This window comes from Furipterus horrens, unplaced genomic scaffold, assembly GCF_987537825.1.
Source record: "Furipterus horrens unplaced genomic scaffold, mFurHor1.1.pri manual_scaffold_6, whole genome shotgun sequence".
Lineage (NCBI taxonomy): Eukaryota > Metazoa > Chordata > Mammalia > Chiroptera > Furipteridae > Furipterus > Furipterus horrens.
The window spans coordinates 172,676,564-172,689,808 of NW_028327176.1; the positions used below are offsets into that span (position 1 = coordinate 172,676,564).

General features: G+C 44.5%; 1 protein-coding gene across 1 annotated transcript; it reads left to right on the plus strand.

The window, feature by feature from the left end:
- Positions 1–2,993: 2,993 nt before the first annotated feature.
- On the plus strand, positions 2,994–10,261 carry HEBP2 (heme binding protein 2). The gene is made up of 4 exons (XM_090279912.1): positions 2,994–3,510; positions 4,104–4,239; positions 5,118–5,298; positions 9,692–10,261. The coding sequence occupies exons 1-4, from the start codon at positions 3,409–3,411 to the stop codon at positions 9,888–9,890; spliced, it is 618 nt and encodes a 205-aa protein (XP_090136038.1). The 5' UTR covers positions 2,994–3,408; the 3' UTR covers positions 9,891–10,261.
- The last annotated feature ends 2,984 nt before the right edge of the window (positions 10,262–13,245 follow it).

Below are 13,245 nucleotides of genomic sequence, written 5' to 3' on the forward strand. Positions count from 1 at the left end.
TGCAGGGAGATTGTGATATACCTTTTGGAGAAGTGATGTATGTTAGATAAGCTTTATCAAGGCATGAATTATAGTGCTGTTGGTCGTGAGGTCAGTGTTAATGATTGAACAACAGATATTAAATAAGGCATCTTTATACAATAACACATAACACAAGCTTATATATCAATGGGTAGATCAAAATGTTGAGGCTTGCAGGAACCTAACTGTACTTGCTCTAGAAGCAAAGGTTCCGTACTCACTAATTCAATGTTCATAGTGACTTAATGGAACAGAGCTGCTGCAAATAACGGGAGTCGCTGTAGTTCCTGCTGCTGGACTCTCCAGGGCTCTCTGCCCCGGCTGGTTACTCAAGTGCTACACTGCACCATTACCTTTGCTAGAGAGCTTAAGTGAAATACCTTCTTCACAATGTCTAAGCATTGATTAGATAGGCGCTAATAGAAAGAACAATTTTACCATAATCAACAAGAACACTAGTTAGATTGTTTTGACATATGGGTATAAAACTTGAGCCTTCCAAATTTCATTAAATTTGTTCTAACTCAAATCCTATTATTTTGAAATAAATCCTTTCATTACATTTCTTTCTTTTATATGACTAATTATCACCTTATAATATAGATAAACCAGCATAGTCATCTGTTATTATCTTCACTAATTGTATATTTCATACCTTATAAAATGAATGTCATCAAATTTACCCTGTTTTTCTATAAATAAAATGTCCCCCAAAAGGCACTGATAACCATAAAATGTACTCTGCAAATGAAAAGAAAAATAGATTTCTTGCACAAAAATGTGAATTATATCCTTTTCCCCTTAAAAAGCACTCTGTAAAGTAAAATTATATTTTTAATTTTGCAGTCAACTAAGCAATGAGTCACATCTGTTACTTAAGTTATAACAAACAAGCTATTTTAAAAAATCAAAATTCATTATTTATCCTTCACTAAATAATTCAAAGTTAGCTCCTCACAATAATAGATTTGATATAAACACTAGAAAGTGTCATGTGTCCACAGGCCACTGCACACTAGTTTGGGCAGGTAAATGGAAGGAAAAGAGAGGACATCAATTGCTTAAAAAGTTTTAGGACCATACAATGGAATATTATTCAGCAATAAAAAGTATTGAAGTATGTACTTATCCATACTACACATGGATGACTCTTGAATTACACTAAGTGAATAAAAGCCAGCCACAAAAGATGATACATTATATAACTCCATTTATACGAAATGTCCAGAATAGGCAAAGCCACAGAAGTAGAAAGTAGAGTAATGATTAGAGGAGTCTGAGAGGTGTTAGAGATTGAGAATTGTACAATACATAATGATGATACTGAAAACCACTGAATTGTACTCTTTAAAGTGGTGACTTTCACGTTACGTGAATTATAGCTTAAAAATTAGTACGAGGCACAGTGCTCATATGCTGCTTGTGAAAATGTAAAATGATACAGCCACTTTGAAAAACAGTTGGGCACTTCCTCAAAAAGTTAAATATTGAGTTACCATTTGACCTAGCAATTCCACTCCTGGGTACTCACCCAAGAGAAATGACAACACATGTCCACACAGAAACTTGTACATGAATGTTCACAACAGCATTATTCAGTGTAGCCGAAAGTTTGAAAGAACTCAAATGTCCATCAACAGATGAGTGGATAAATAAAATATTTATCCAATGGAATGTTTTGTAGCCATAAGAAGGAATAAAATACTAATACATGCTACAACATGGATGAAACTTGAAATATTTTGCTGAGTGAAAGAAGCTAATAATAAAAGACCACATACTGTATGCTAGGGTCTGCATGTTCGTGTTGCCCCCAAAACTCTTAGGTGGAAAATGAACGCCCACTATGATGGTATTAAAGGTGGGGCCTTTGGGGGTGATTAGGTCATGAGCGAAGACTCCTTCATGAATAGGATATGTGCCCTTATAGGAGACCAGAAGAAGCTTCCCCGCCCCTTCCACTTCGTAAGGATACCACCAGCAGTCTGACTGCCAGCCTTCGGTACCGTGAGAAATGCATTTTGATTGTTCATAAGCTACCAGTCTATGGTATTTTGTTATAGCAGCCCTGATGGATTAAGACGCTATGTGATTTCATTTATATGAAATGTCCAGAATGGGAAAATCTATAGAGACAGAGGGCAGAGTAGTTGCCTAGGGCTGGGGACTGGGGAGTGGGGGCAGTGATGGCTAAAGGGTATGAGGGGGGATGACAATGTTCTAAAATTGACTGTGCTCATTGTCAATTGTGAATATACTAAACACCATTGAATGGTACACATTCAATGGGTGAACTATATGGTATATGAATTAAATATCTCAATACATCTTTTAGAAAAAATAAGTAATAAATCTAGCCAAGAAACTTAAGAAGCACTAGGGTCTAGTCCCTGTCCCTCCCCTCATCCCTCTCCCTTCAACCCTCTTCCCTCAACCCCTCTCTTCCCTTTCTACTACTCCCCTCTCCTGAACCTGTTAGACCTGGTAGGATGACTCAGAGGTTTGGGGGTTATTGGGGGAGAAGAGGTCAAGAAAGAGGACAGTTTAAGACGCTCTCAAAGCATGACTGTAGTCCATCCACCTCCTCCCGTGAGGGGCACTAGGCCACTTGTAGGTATAAGGCCATTCACTCCTGGTTGGGCCCCTGGATCAAACCCTCGCTTGGAGCCCTGGGCTCACAGGGCTGCCAGCAAGGACAGCTAAGTTCAGGGTCACCAGTGCACGCCCACCTTTCCACTAGGAGAAGAGTCTCCTTCCTGCCTTTCACTGGGTGCACCCACGAGGTGCAGGCCCGAACTCAACTCCTCCCAGGAGTAAACTCGTCAGCAGAACGGACTCCCAGTGCGGGTGGGGCCGCGGGAGAGGTTTCCGAACCGGTTACACCAGAAACGCTGCCAGCCAGCTGCTCTGTCCTGCTCGCCGCCCCCCACCCCCAACACTCCACCCCTCGCTCCCACAGTAGACACCTCTGCATGCCTGTTCTTTAAAAACCAAGGTCACAGGGGTGGGGGTAGGAGGGACCGCTAAAGAAATCTGAACCCTAGTACGCCCTGAAATCCAGTCTCCAGCCCTCGCCCCTGCGGAGGGGACCCAGCAGGGGGCGTGGCCCTGGCTGCAGCTGTCAGAGGTTGGAATCAGGGTCCCTCTGGGTCATAGCCCCTCCTCCCGCCCAGGCCGGGACAGTGCCCAGCGTACTTAAACTCCGGACACCCGCACTGCAGGGAAGAGCGAGAGCAGCTGGCCAGCGCCGAGCAGCACCGGGGCGGAGACTCGGGAACCTCAGCGGCCCGCACTGCGCGCACACCCAGGCAGGGTGGCCACTAGGGCCCGGGTGCGACCTTCCTGGGGCTGCTCGCCAGGCTCTTTTCCTGATCATCAGCGCTGCCCATGGCTGACCTGCTAGAGCTAGAAACCTTGACAGTCGAGGATGCCGCGGCCCCAGCGGTGGAGACACCGGACTGGAAGGATCTGGGGGATGCAGACGCCCAGGTAGGAGCCTCCCGCGGGAGCGAAGGGTGTGGGCCGGGGTGCGGGGAGGCCTTCTTCGGGCGGATTTGTAGTGAGGCCGGAGGGTCTCAGAGATTTAAGTGAGAAGTACAATTTTAAAATGGTCCGAGCCCCTAACTCCATTCCTCCAAAAACGGGAAAATTCTGTCGGTTAGCCATAACTCCAGGTACCAGCCACATCTCAATTTCTTTTCTTCGTGTAAAAAAAGAAAAGAAAAGAAAAGAAAGGGAATCGATCTTGTCGCAGAACTCGCGGTGGGACCCTCAGGGCCGAGGAGACTAACAGCCACTTTTTCTTAACGCGAGTTGGGCTGATTTCTCATCCACTGCACCGTGACCCCCAGCCCGCACTTGGGGCCAGGGCCGCAGACGTGCAACAGCCGCGGGGGGGCGGCAGTGGGGCGGGGCGGGCGGAGGTCCAGAGCCGGCCAGGCCCTAAGGAGCCAGAACATGGGGCCAGACCCAAGTGGGGCAGGACGTGTCATGTGGACCGAAATCAAGGCACCTGTACTGTTGTTGCACCTCGCGTCCTGCCTTGTTGGAATCGCTTCCTCAAGTTTTCTGCTCCATTTTAGCCCGAAAGTTATGAGATCCGACACTATGGACCAGCCAAGTGGGTCAGCACCTCCGTTGAGTCAATGGACTGGGATTCCGCCATCCACACTGGTTTTATCAAACTGAACAGCTACATTCAAGGCAAAAACGAGAAAGGTGGAGACAATTTACTTTGTAATTATATGTGTCATGGTTGAGCCCTCCGGCTTATTCTTGAGTTTTAGCTTATTAAAGAAATATCTTTTAGAACAGAAAAATAACCAGATCAACAAAGACAATGTTTGAAGACAAGGATTCTAATCAGGATCTTTAGTAGCACCTAGAAGAGGGGAGTATTGGGTTGTGCTTTTCAGCCTCTCTTCTCCTTGACTGTGTTTCTGCTGGACGGGAGAGGGGCTCTGTAACTAGTGTTCAGACCTTTTTAAGGTAATGCTTTGAGATTATTTGGTGACTCCTAGGGTGAGAGACATCAGGAGGCAGATAGTACAAAGAACACAGGATCCAGAGTCTTAAGACGTAACTTGGTTCTGGTTCTCGTTCTGGCTCTGACACGATTTATATTCTAGCAGGTCACTTTGCCAAGGGGACTTCAGTTCCTGAACTGTAAAGATAAAGAATAGACTGGACTATGTGATCTCTAATCTTCCCTGCTATCACTAAAACTTTAGAACCTAGTAGCCAAAAATACTAAGTGTTCAATGTGGGCAGTGGATAATTGAATCATTTTGGCCTTATTTTTTAAAGATGAAAAGTATCTTAAAGGTAAATACAGTGTGGGGCAAACGTAGGTTTACAGTTGATTGTATGGAAAATAATATAATAATTAATGCGTGATTGTACAAGAATAAACTTTTGTGTACTCACAACTGTAAACCTACTTTTGCCCCTCCCTGTATTTAAAATGCCAATAGCATAAAGTAAAACATGAAACACAGGTCACAAAATAATAGGTGACGTGTAAAAATTAGTGATAAATACTCTCCATTTGCCTTCATGGCCTCCTTTGTATTAAAATATATATGTTTATGGCACAGAGATGAAAATTAAGATGACAGCCCCAGTGATGAGCTACGTGGAGCCGGGCTCAGGTCCTTTTAGTGAGTCTACCGTTACGGTTTCGCTGTATATCCCGGCTGAGCAGCAATCTGATCCGCCCAGGCCTTCAGAGTCGGATGTCTTCATTGAAGACAGAGCTGAAATGACTGTGTTTGTACGGTAAGCAGTAGATAATTTATAGCCCTGCTGACTGCTAGTTTTACTGGCCTGCACTCACTGTTTAGTCCTATGCAATTTCAGGAGACTTTTCACCCTTCCGTAAACACAGGTCTAAGGCATTTTTGCGGTGTTTTCCTACTGGCTTAGTTTTATGTCTTACCAAGGGTCTGTCGCAAGATATAATCAATTCATTTAATGCAGTGTCTGTTGTATGCCTTCCACAAATCAGACACAATGCAAATTATTTCCCCCAAAAGCATAAGACTGTCCTTACCTGCCATCTAGTTAAGCCTGCACAGAAATACCTTACTTAACTTCCCAATTCTAGGTCGTGAGGACCCCAAACTCTTGCCTTTTGTTCCCTGGCCTAAGGGGTGCCTGCTGCTTCCTGAGGTTATTGCTATTTCTTTTTAGCTTTTCAGACTTCTAATACCTGTTTCGCTGATTCTTTACATTTAATTCTCTGTTGGAATTGAAAACACACACAGTACATGATAAAAATAGTTTCATATTAGACTCTCTTTGTTACTCCCTTTCTCCCCCTCACATCACCACCAACCTGTACAAGGAATCAGTCTGTCTCTGCTTCCTCATCTCCTGCCCACTCCTCAAACCATCACAGGCTGGTACAGCCCACACCACCGTAGCCTGGTACAGCCCACACCACCACCCCTCATACAGCCCACACCACCATGGCCTGGTACAGCCCACACCACCACCCCTCATACAGCCCACACCACTGTAGCCTGGTACAGCCCACACAACCACCCCTGGTACAGCTCACACCACCATGGCCTGGTACAGCCCACACCACCACCCCTGGTACAGCACACACCACCATGCCCCAGTACAGCCCACATCACCACCCCTCATACAGCCCACACCACTGTAGCCTGGTACAGCCCACACCACCATGCCCCAGTACAGCCCACATCACCACCCCTCATACAGCCCACACCACTGTAGCCTGGTACAGCCCACACCACTGTAGCCTGGTACAGCCCACACCACTGTAGCCTGGTACAGCCCACACCACCACGCCCCGCTACAGCCCACACCACCACATCCTGGTACAGCCCTACCATACCCATGGAATTGTCCTTACCACTGTCCATTGTGCACTTGCCCTTGTTACATAACAGTCCCTTCCCAGGGACCACTGCAGCCTTTGCGTGCTGACCAATCTGTTCCAATACCTATCCATCTTGTCACTCTCAGCATCTCACTCTTGTCATTCCTCTCCTCCTCACCCACCCTCACGCTCAAAATCACTGTTGATGCCTGTTATTGACCCGCATATTGTAGCAGACTGGCTCCGGGTGATGAGTTCTCAATGCTTCCAATACCCGTGCCTAATGACTCTCAAATTTAGTGTCTCCAGCCCAATTTCCTACGTGTTGGTCATTTTCATGTGGGGCAAGGTGGGGATCAAACGCAACAGCTCTAAAAACCAGCCTTTCCCCCATTCCCAACTTACATGGGCAGTGATGTTATAGAGCCTGTACCCATCAGTAAAGGGCCTCATCAGCCTATCAGCCTCCCCAGCAAGGACCTCCATGGCCATTGGCAGCACATTTTTCCCTGACAGCTGGTTTCCAGATTCTGTTCCCTCTCCTCCATCCTCAGTGTTACTTCCTTAGGTCTTGCTCTGATGGGGACCACACCCAAGTCATCTTTGTCTACCCCAGTGCTGGACACAATGCCTGACATGGCAGATACTCACGTGTTTATTGAGCTCAGATCTTGATGAGTCCACTACAGTAGGCTCTTCTCTCTGCCCACCAGTCTCTTCCTCTCTCGCTCTGCACCAGAACTTGTGCTTTTCATACAATAGCTACAGAAACCCCAAGCTGTTAGTTTCTTCCTGCTTCAGAGTGAAGTTCAGGTCGTTCATTCACATTGTAAACGACGCCCTGTATACCATGGCCCAACCCTGTCTCCCCCACTAGCTGCGTTCCACTGACTCTCCCCTTCTTCGTGGAGCTCACTGAGCAGGCCACGTTCTCCCACATCTCTTTACCTCTGACTTCAGGCAAGCTACTAGACTTTCCTTGCCAAAACCCTGCTTTTGGAAAATGTGTAAAATCATAGTACCTACCTATTTCATACGGCTGCCATGATTAAATGAGTTAATGTACATAAAATACTCAGAACATGTACATGATATTACTACTAGTTCTAGCTTCTTCTTTCTTTTCCTAGAGTCCACTTTCATCCTCTAGGACTTAGAATGGCACCTCATCTGTGATAACTTCTTTAGTTTTTCCAGTCAGCTAGCCACCCTGTCCTTCTGTTATTCTAAATTATAACACCCTACATATAGCCAGTAACTTCCTCAAGAATACAGCAGCATATTACTCTGTCCATGTCCCTCCACTCCATGCAAGACAGGTGTGTGGGGGGAAGTTTGATGTGTTTGTGTACTGAAGAAAGCATAGATAGATCATTGTGAAACAATATGCATTCACAGAACAGAAGGTGATTTCTAATTAGGGGCTGCAAGATGTGATTTCAAGGAAGAAGTGGAATCTGAAAACAATTTCTCTTTTGGCAGAACACACCAAGAGTTGGCTATTATTAGGGAAATAAGTTTAGGAGACAAAATATTTCTTAACATGTAGTTCAGAATCATTACCAGTCAACATGTTGAAAATTATGGAACTAGTCCTAAACTTACTCAACAAGGATTTAAACAAGACTACATGGCAGGCATTACTCTAGGTGCTTGACAGACAAGGTTGAATAAAATAGACATGGTTTGGTCTCTACCCTTGAGAGCTTCTATCTTTTATCTGAAGATGGGTAGGACTAATCCTTTCTTGATAATAAAACTCATGCTAAAGAAGGCATATTAGGGGTATTTTTGGTTCCCTGTTTCCTATTCTTAACCTTCAAAATCAAATTCATCATGTTTACATGTCAACACCTCGGCGACGTCTGTGTCATGATTTAATCTCAGGACATTTTTGTTTCTATACTTCAAAATTTATGCTTAAATTTTTATTCTTTATTCCCACTTTTAATTTTAATCTTTAAAAAATTTATTATTTATTTATTTTTAAAGAGACGGGAAGGGAGGGAGAAAGAGAGGAAAAGGAACATCAATGGGCTGTCTTTTGCACGTCCTCAGCCAGGGACCTAGCCCACAACCCAGGCATGTGCCTTGACCAGGAATCGAAGGGGCAACCTTTTGATTTGTGGGATGACACCCAACCCACTGAGCACACCAGTCTTGGCTAATTTAAATCTTTTGACTGTCTTTTCTTCCCTAGCTCCAGACCTTCCCCGTATCTCTCTGAGATTCAACCAAGTGATTTTCCTGCTCAACATCCTTTGAGATATTTAGAGAATAACCCCCTAAGGTCTCAGGATGACACTATACGAGGTTCTTCCTTCTGGCTCTGACTCCCTTCTGGGCTCGCTTTATGCCTCACTATGAAAATTCTTTGCATTTTTGGACTTCTGTTTTTTTTCTTATCCCTCCCCTTTCTCTGCCCAGCAAAAACACCTTCCATTCCACACCCAGGTGAGATTACAGCCCTGATCCTGATTGAATCATACCCTCAGCATTCCTAAGCATTTTGGTACTGTCTGTTAAATCTCTTCTTGGGCTATAGAAAGAGCTGCCAAAAGGTTTGTCTCTTGCTTTAGACTGTCAATCCATAGGATCAAAACTATATTATTTTCATCCGTAAATCAGTGCCTACCCTTTGCCCAAGGAGAGGAAGAAAAGGAAAATGTTCAATAGAGAATTGAAAGTCTTGCTCTGGCTGGTGTGGTTTGGTGGATTGAGCACCAGCCTGTGAACTGAAAGGTCACTGGTTCAATCCCCAGTCAGAGCACATGCCTGGGTTGTGGGTCAGGTCCCTGGCTGGGGGCATAGAGAGGCAGCCAACTGATGTTTCTCTCTCACATTAGTGTTTTTCTCCTTCTCTTTCTCCCTCTCTTCCCCTCTCTCTGAAAATAAATAAATAAAATATTTTAAAGAAACAAGTAAATTGAAAGTCTGGAAGGGAGGCTCCTAAGGTTCTGGTATGGTCCTCTGAGCAGCAGCATCGGCATTATTGGGAGCTTGTTAGAAATACAGACTTTCAGGCCCCATCGCAGACTTCCTAAACCTGCATGTTAGCACATTCAAGCCGGAGAAGCACAGAGTTAGAAGATGAGATGGTGTAAATTCCACATCTACCTGCCAACAGACCGGCCCTGGTATGCTGAGGTCACACTGAGACTGGGAACCACAGGGAGGCAGTGCCGGGCTCAGGGGCTGAGCGGGTGGAGCTTTGAAACGGCGCTTTATCCAGCTTCACTGTATCATCTCCAGCTTTTCTTTTCAGACTGACATTGGCATCGGTACTAAAATCACTCATGGTTATTTACATTCTTTTTGTAGGTCTTTTGATGGATTCTCTAGTGCCCAAAGGAATCAAGAACAACTTTTGACGTTAGCAAGCATTTTGAGGGAAGAAGGAAAAGTTTTCGATGAAAAGGTTTACTACACTGCAGGCTACAGCAGTCCTTTCAATTTGCTTGATAGAAATAATGAAGTGTGGTTGATTCAGAAAAATGAGCCCTCCGAAGAAAACGAATGAGAAAATAACACGAAGTAGCACCGCCAGGGGCTACACTTTGTGTAGTACAGACATCAGCACACTTATAAGTAAAATGTATGTCTAGGATATTCTCCTTGAGAGTACAGTACTAATATGAATGGAGTTATTTCCAATGTGCCTTCTTAATGCGTGAAGCTTTATCGAGATACACAGATAACAGGGGACAATCTTTTATAAACATGTAAGTAGGTCATAACCTGGTGGTCTTTAGTTCTATGAGGCTCCAGGGAAATGTCATGTTACTTCCCCTTCTTCACTGTATCACAATCACGTTGCCTTTTCCTACTTGTATTTATGTCCATTGGATGTGATCCCCTCCAGATGTTATCAATAAAAATGTCAGAGGTTTAGCCCGTGTGGAGGTGAAGTTAGGGTGCACACAAAAATCAAATGTCATTTGCAGCCACTGTGACAAGTCTGTAGCATCCTCTTCCCCATCCACCCACTGCCCCACCCCACACAAAAAGCTCTCACAGAACCCAAAAGTATCGATACTATTTTTTGACAAAGAATAGATTTATAGAATTAGGAACATCCTATCTTATTTTGATATTCAGCAAAGGCATGTTTTTCCTCAAAATGTATAAAACATAAAAATTCAAGTGAATTTTAAAATAATTTCATGTAGTATATCTGGAGGGTGTATAAATATGACTAATAAAAGAGTGGGTTGCCACAAAATCAAGGAGGTTGATATTTTCACCTGTGTTGGAAAATGCTTGACCTGGAGAAGAGAGTCACTTTCCGGCACCTGGCAGCCTGCCGTGGGGAAGGGCATTAGCTTTACTGTGGGTTCCTGGAGGGCGATGGCTGTAGGAGTTGGGGAGAAAAGCAGGTTGGAGCTCAGTGCCTTTCCAACAATTAGAGCTGCCCACGAATGACACGTCTTCCAGTTGCCATTGTCATGGGGTTGAAGTGGGAACCATGTGATCACTTAGACGATCTGAGAGTCCAGTGGGTGAGAGGATGGGGCCAGAGGATGTTTAAGATCTCTTCAACCCCGACATCATATACTGTCTCTTAAAATTAACCCCCCTAATCCAGATACAATGGACTGGCATACTTATAGTTAATGGTTTCCATAGCTAATACTTACGGCTCACCTTCTGGGTGTATGTACCACCCCATGTGCTTCACCAGAACTGCCACATTCAGCCCTCAGAACAACTCTGCGTGCCACACTGAATCACCTTGAGCTGACTGATGAGGACACAGAGAGAGATGTGAGGTCACCTGCCCCACATGAAACTAAGGATAGAGGCTAATTCCAGCCCAGGCGGTCTGACTCCTTGAGCCCCGCTGTCAGTCACTGTGCCCCACCAGCCAATATCTATCAAGAGTGGGCTAGGGCTGTCTGGAGGTGTACTTGCATGTCATAGATGAATAATGAACATGATTACAACCCTAGAGGTACCTTTTAGACTGCACTTTTTGATAGAAAACAAGCTAGATTTCTGGCCTGAAATTATTGTAGACATAAATTTTAAAATCCCAGGCAATTATTTTCCAAAAGTATCTGCTTGTATTGACTATTTGTTGATTCTTTGCATTTTTTATGTTTGAGAAAAGACACTAAATTTCTTTTTTAGCTCATTTACCATCCCAGCTGGAGAACACTTCTAGCTGTCCTGATGAATGTCCACAGTACTAGCTTCTACTGGTATGAGGTACATATTTCCAACACTTCCTCTACAGTCCTGTAGGAAATGGGCATCTCTTATGCAATCAATCCCACTTTAAATAAGAGAAGCATATTTCTGATTACCAAGATTTAGTTGTTATCTGAAACTGTTCAATTTAAAAAAAAAAATCGATTTTGTACTATTCAAGTCCAGGGTATTTCATTTCCCCTCCCATTTCCCCTCCTCTTCCATAATTCATAAACTACAACAGTTTTCAACTCTGAATTGATCAGCCCAGAGAATATTTCTCATGGTAGTGAATCAGCTATTTTAATTACGTGGCTGGCACCAACCACAAAATATTCCTTATGTCAACATTTCTCTTGATATTTTTCTTCTCTTATCTGTAGGGAATACATGCCTAGACTTTTTCTTAGTCTCCACCTTCTACCTCCGCTGTTGGTCTCATTCTTGCTTCATCAATCAGCCCCTTTCCTGCTCTCTCAGGCCCTCTCTCTCCACTGGCTCTAATTGCTCCGCTCACCAACAGGCTCTGACTCTGCCTGACCACAACCCACCACCCAAATAAAATCCCAATCCCCTCAGCCCCATATGTAAAACAGCAGTTCCCATCTCTCCCTTGCTGTGACTTTCCAGTTTCCCTGGTAGGAGTTGTCCATGAGCTACCTTGCAGCTCTACATGTGGGGAGACACCTCAGGGACCATGATCGAGAATTAAGGTGGCCGGCCAGTACCCCTCGCCTCTGTGCTTCCCACAGGGCCACCCACATTTGTCAGTGTGTGTGTCAATATTTTATAGAAGTGTACGTTTTTAAGAGTCTGAAAACAATTGACTTAGACTCAGTGGATTCATGTATTTTTTTCTAGTCATTACTCACCTTCCTAAAAATCTCCTTTTCCCCCTTAACATTTCATTGGAATGTCATTTGTTTTTAAATTGACTCTTAAACAAGTCATTATGGAATCCTCACTGTGTTCCAGGAGCTGGAATATGGTGGTGAGCAGAAATGCTCCCCCATCAGTGACTTTGAAATCATCAAATCCAACATCGTTCACTCTTCTATTTAGCCCACCTTCCACTGAGACTACAGCAGTGAGCAGGACAGACAAGGCCCCTGTTTTCACGGTGTTTCCTTTCTAGGGGGAGTTCAAATATTGATACAAATGAAATGGGGCCATAGGATGGAGTGTGGCTTGGTAGAACGTGGTGAACGTCACATGCAATGGTTAGGCAAGGCCCCCCTAAGGAATGGATTTTGAAGCTTGAACGCTGAGAAGGAGCCGGTCAGACAACAGCCTGGTGGACGGGGAAGTGTCTTGGGCAGAGGTGACAATGTCAGAGGAAAAGGCCATGTTCAGTGACCAGAACAAAAATCTGCATTCTGCTGGCTAGGCAAGAGAGAACTGTGCTGGCAGGACACAGTCTTCCTGGACAAAGGAAACTGCTGACCTTGTGCAGGGTTTAGAGGGCACAGAGTTCAGGGATTAGTGGACTTTCAGCCGCACTGAAGGATAGATTTTGAGCTATGGTTGTGGAGGTGCCATTACCAGAGTGTGGCCTCTGTGCATTAGTGTGATTTAGGAGCCTACTCATTGATCGTTTCTGGTATTTATTTGCTTTGTGGCCAAAGAATAGTCATTTCTTTTATGGGATTTGAAGCTGTGACACACAAACATATGGAGGTGTGCCA